This window comes from Anneissia japonica, unplaced genomic scaffold, assembly GCF_011630105.1.
Source record: "Anneissia japonica isolate Jap-2015-1 unplaced genomic scaffold, ASM1163010v1 scaffold287834_len5846547_cov211, whole genome shotgun sequence".
NCBI classification, from domain to species: Eukaryota; Metazoa; Echinodermata; class Crinoidea; order Comatulida; family Comatulidae; genus Anneissia; species Anneissia japonica.
Window position 1 is genome coordinate 4,959,399 of NW_022704992.1, and position 4,312 is coordinate 4,963,710.

A 4,312-nucleotide genomic window follows, 5' to 3' on the forward strand; every position below is an offset into this window, starting at 1 on the left:
CGGGATGGGCTTCTTTTCGAGATAGGCTTCCTTTCCGAAGATGGGCTTCTTTTCGAGACTACTTTTGCAAAGTAAAGAGGGGGATTTTTTTTCAAAATGAATGCTGAAAATTTTGTGAATTTGTAATGTAAAACAATAAATAAGGCCACTGTCAATCAATCAATCAGTATCATGGAGTGTATTTAACTGGCAATCACCTTAACTACTTTATAAACCAAGCTTGTATTTAATTTATTTTGTTTTCTGAAATTCATGTACAGTGTACAGGCTTTTTTCGAGGCTAATTTTGCAAACTAAATAGGGGGTTTCAATTCGAGTTTGACTTCATCTCGAGAAGCCCAGTGGGGAAGCCCAATGGGCTTCAATTCGAGGTTTACGGTATGTTCAACCACATGAAATATTATCAACCACATGGTTACAGTAAACCAAACAACGCCCCCAAAGCACAGAATAAGCAAGCAGCAGACCATTATTAATTTCTGCTCATAAGAAGAGTAAAGAGATACGGTTTTTGAATCGACAGATGCATTAAATGGCTGCACCCCGTGGTTTGTTGCATAGTCCATGTTCGGATGAGAATATTATGCATTATTATGTGTTTAAAGACATCCGTCTGCCTCCATTTTGTCGGGGGAAAATGGAAGAGATCAGCGAGTTTGATGTTCGTGAGGATGATGTGTGGGTAATTTCGTATCCACGGGCAGGTAAACTATCCGCAACGAGCTTCTTTTTTTCATGTTCAGTTCTTAAGTCACTGTGTGCCTAATTATTTATTTGAATTGTACTACTAATGTTCGTCGTTTTCGAGACCCAGTTAGCTGGACTAAAATAATAAAATACAGTAATGCACATAGACGTTGGATGAAATTAAGGAATGCGTTTGTTCCTTTAAAATGTAATTTTTTTTTGTGAGGCAGATTTGTGGGAAATCCCAGAGAAGAAAAGAGGGCGTTTACTGGAGCACCAACCTCCAGTCAGTAGGTAGGACCTTGGTAGAAGTGTCAATTTATTTTGGCAATTGTTCGCAGCAGTAGGCCTATACTAGTTTATCTCTTGTAACAAGGAGTTGTACATTATTCTTATCTAGGTGATATCTATAAAGTTGATGGCATTTCATGCACACAGTGGTGGAGACGGGGGGAGGTGGCACAGGGGAACGAAACTTTCCGGAACCCACACATTCGACCTTGTGGCTTGTGGTGGCACCAGAAATCTGCCAAAGCGTCAAACATGTCCGATGCCAAGGGGCAAATGAAGCCTTGGTCGACGGCCTGGAATAGGGTTCACAGGAGAGTTTTTATGGCTTATTATGGTCCAAAATGTGCTTTTTGACCACAATATCAGGCCCGTAGCCAGCATGATTCAAGGGGGGGTTCTGGGCGTGGGGTCCAGGGGCCCGCCAAAGGGCCCCAGGTGGGGTCAAGGGGAAAACCAGAGCATTTATACGATTTTAAAAGCATGCACATGTCATTTAAATGCATGTTCATGTATATTTAAATACTTCTTACACAATTTTAAAAATAAGATAAGTAGACTACTTTTTCCAATACAGGATTTAGAACGTGAATATTTATTGTGAAACAAACTTTTTTTTTATGCTTAAAATTTTAATGCTACTATGTAATGTTATCTCTAAAAATATAACTGGGATAAAATTAGCAATACCCATTAGGTGACTGTACAAAACACAGACCTTGCACATTATGAGATCGCTATTAAATACCAATATTAAAATATGGAGGTATGTAAAAGGTCTTTGCTTAAAAGAGAAATATTGCAAATAATATTTTATTTATTGCAGAAATGAAGAAACAATAGGAACTGACAGCCCTACATTTTACTTTTTTACCAAAATAACTTACATGTTAAGTTGCAATGGAAATATATATAATTAGGGCAAGGAAAAATGTTATTATATTTACAAGTTACAGAACCATGTAAATATACTTGCACGGTTATATTGAAAAAAAACAGACATAATTTTAAAATGCTACAAATGTACATGTTTAAGAACCAGTTTATGTAAAAAAACTTAGCACAATGAAAATAAACAATAATTTAAGAGCTGTCTTGGTTTAAATGAGATATATTGAGAAAAAATAATAAATATATTATTATGAATAATGTCAGTTAATACTGACGAAACGTGAAAACATTACCAAGTATATTTCCTTGCTAGCCTAGCTAGCCTAGGCCCTGGCCTATGCTAGCTCGATTACAAAATAAATAATAAAATCGTTCGCAAATAGGCCTAATAGGCCTCATAGGCTACGACCCTACCCTACCTAGCAATGCTAGACCTAGGGCCTAGGCCTAGCCCGAAAAAAGTACACCGATCCCGCCGCCAGGCAGTATCATGAGCATATGGTGAAAACAAGGGTGAATTTTCTAACTTCTTAAATTTCGTGATTTCTTCGTTGCTGGCCTTGAAGCAAAAAAAATCGGTTATCCTTTCTCGGCGCTTCATCCTCCTCCTAGGGTATTTTTGGCATGTCGCATGTCCTCGATCCCAGAGAAATGAAAAATGTCGAGCGCCCAAACTTTTGTGATGACGTCGTGCCAAAGTAAATAAACTACGGAGCACGCGATTGGTCAAATAGCTTAGGCAACAAACCTCTCATTAATATTCATTTTGAAGTCTTGCTGGTTACGTCATTCAGCTGGCTGCAGCTTTGTTTTGATTTCTACGATCGGACTACATACGATAGCGACAAATAAACAGTGCCAAAAATGCTCCTATTTTGTAATAAATTGCACTATTTTGGAAACGGGGATCGTTTTCTGGTTAAGGTGGTTCGCTGGCAAAAGGGGGGTTCGCTGAAAAAGGGGGTTCGCCCGAACCCCTAAAAACCCCCCTGGCTACGGGCCTGAATATTATAGATTGCCAGCCAAAATTACGTTATTTGGATAGGCAAATTATTATTATTCATTGATAGGCCTTTTCCACGAATCGGTAGACATTTTGAAGTAATGACAAACATTGCAATCAGCGGTGCGTAACCAACAGAAATAAGATAAGCTTTTGGGCTGATTTTCTGACATCATTTATTTAAAAAATCATAACTCCGTAACGGGGTGCTGTATCCAAAAACTTTTTCCAGCAAAATGTTCGTAAAAGACTAGTCTACACCACTATATGATTGAAAAAAAATTGAAAGATGTTTTTGACCTCTGAAATCAAGATGGAAAAAGAAAAGCCTATCTAAGTAGTGTATTAAAATAGGTATATGCATTACAGTGCTCTCTTGTCAACCAGATGTTGGTTACCATTCATTACGTCTGAATGACTTCATAGGCTTTCTGGAATAGGTATTTTAAAACCTAATACCATCAAAATGTACTAAAAGCACAAAAACTCGCATTATTAATTATTGTACACACATTTAATCATCAATTAAAATTTACAAAGAAAAATTAAGATACAACATCTTAATAATTACAATAGAAATTGGGATCAATGGTTTGAACGCATTTTGTGTCGCCGATAGCAACAGAGTAGTATCACACGGTATCGTGATGTAACACTGTAATATCTATAACACATTTGAGCCTATCCAGGGTTCAGATGAGTGATGGGAACAAAAAGAATTGATATACAATAACAAACCATAAACATTTGATTTATATATTTCTATCTTATCATTATTTTTGAAGCTCAATATTTTCCTGTACATCATTAGACAACACAACTCTGAATGCCTTGCAATTATGTAGAAAATTAAAATCCAATTCGGCTTTGTTCAAACGAAGAGTAATCTTTCTATCTTTAATATCTATTTAATATTCAGCATAATAATTACCTATATATATATAGTCTACATGAAAAGTATTTGGTTCATTTCTGTTGTGTTTTTTTGTTAACTGATGATGGGTTGAAGGTAACCTGAAACATGTCTTCCATTAAATCTTTTGTGTTATTTTTAAAATGCGTTGTATTTTTTGTCAACTTATGTCCATTTGGTTCTATTATCAAGGATTTCAGTTCAAGAAGATTACCAGTTTCTTTATTAAGGAAATATGAAAAGATTACTCTTCGTTTGAACAAAGCCGAATTGGATTTAAATTTTAAATAATTGCAAGGCATTCGGAGTTTTTCCTAAAATTATGATATTGTTGTACATTTGCAGTACAGTGCAGAGACTCTGCACTTGTTACAACACATTGGATAGATGAAGCTAAATATCTGTCTCTTATACACATCTAGATGTGTATAAGAGACAGGTACTTAATGGGCTATGTGATATTTACTGAATTACGATCTCTTAACATATTATCATTATTTCATTCTTTAAATTGCTTTTTCTATCCATTG

At 35.9% G+C, this 4,312-nt stretch overlaps 1 protein-coding gene across 1 annotated transcript in view; it reads left to right on the plus strand.

The window, feature by feature from the left end:
- Window positions 1-497: 497 nt before the first annotated feature.
- LOC117105093 (sulfotransferase 4A1-like) overlaps window positions 498-4,312 on the plus strand; it is a 15,813-nt gene continuing 11,998 nt past the window's right edge. The window contains exon 1 of the mRNA XM_033246124.1: window positions 498-704. Within this exon, the coding sequence (XP_033102015.1) occupies window positions 533-704 (172 nt within the window). The 5' untranslated portion in view covers window positions 498-532. The remainder of the gene's footprint in view (window positions 705-4,312) is intronic.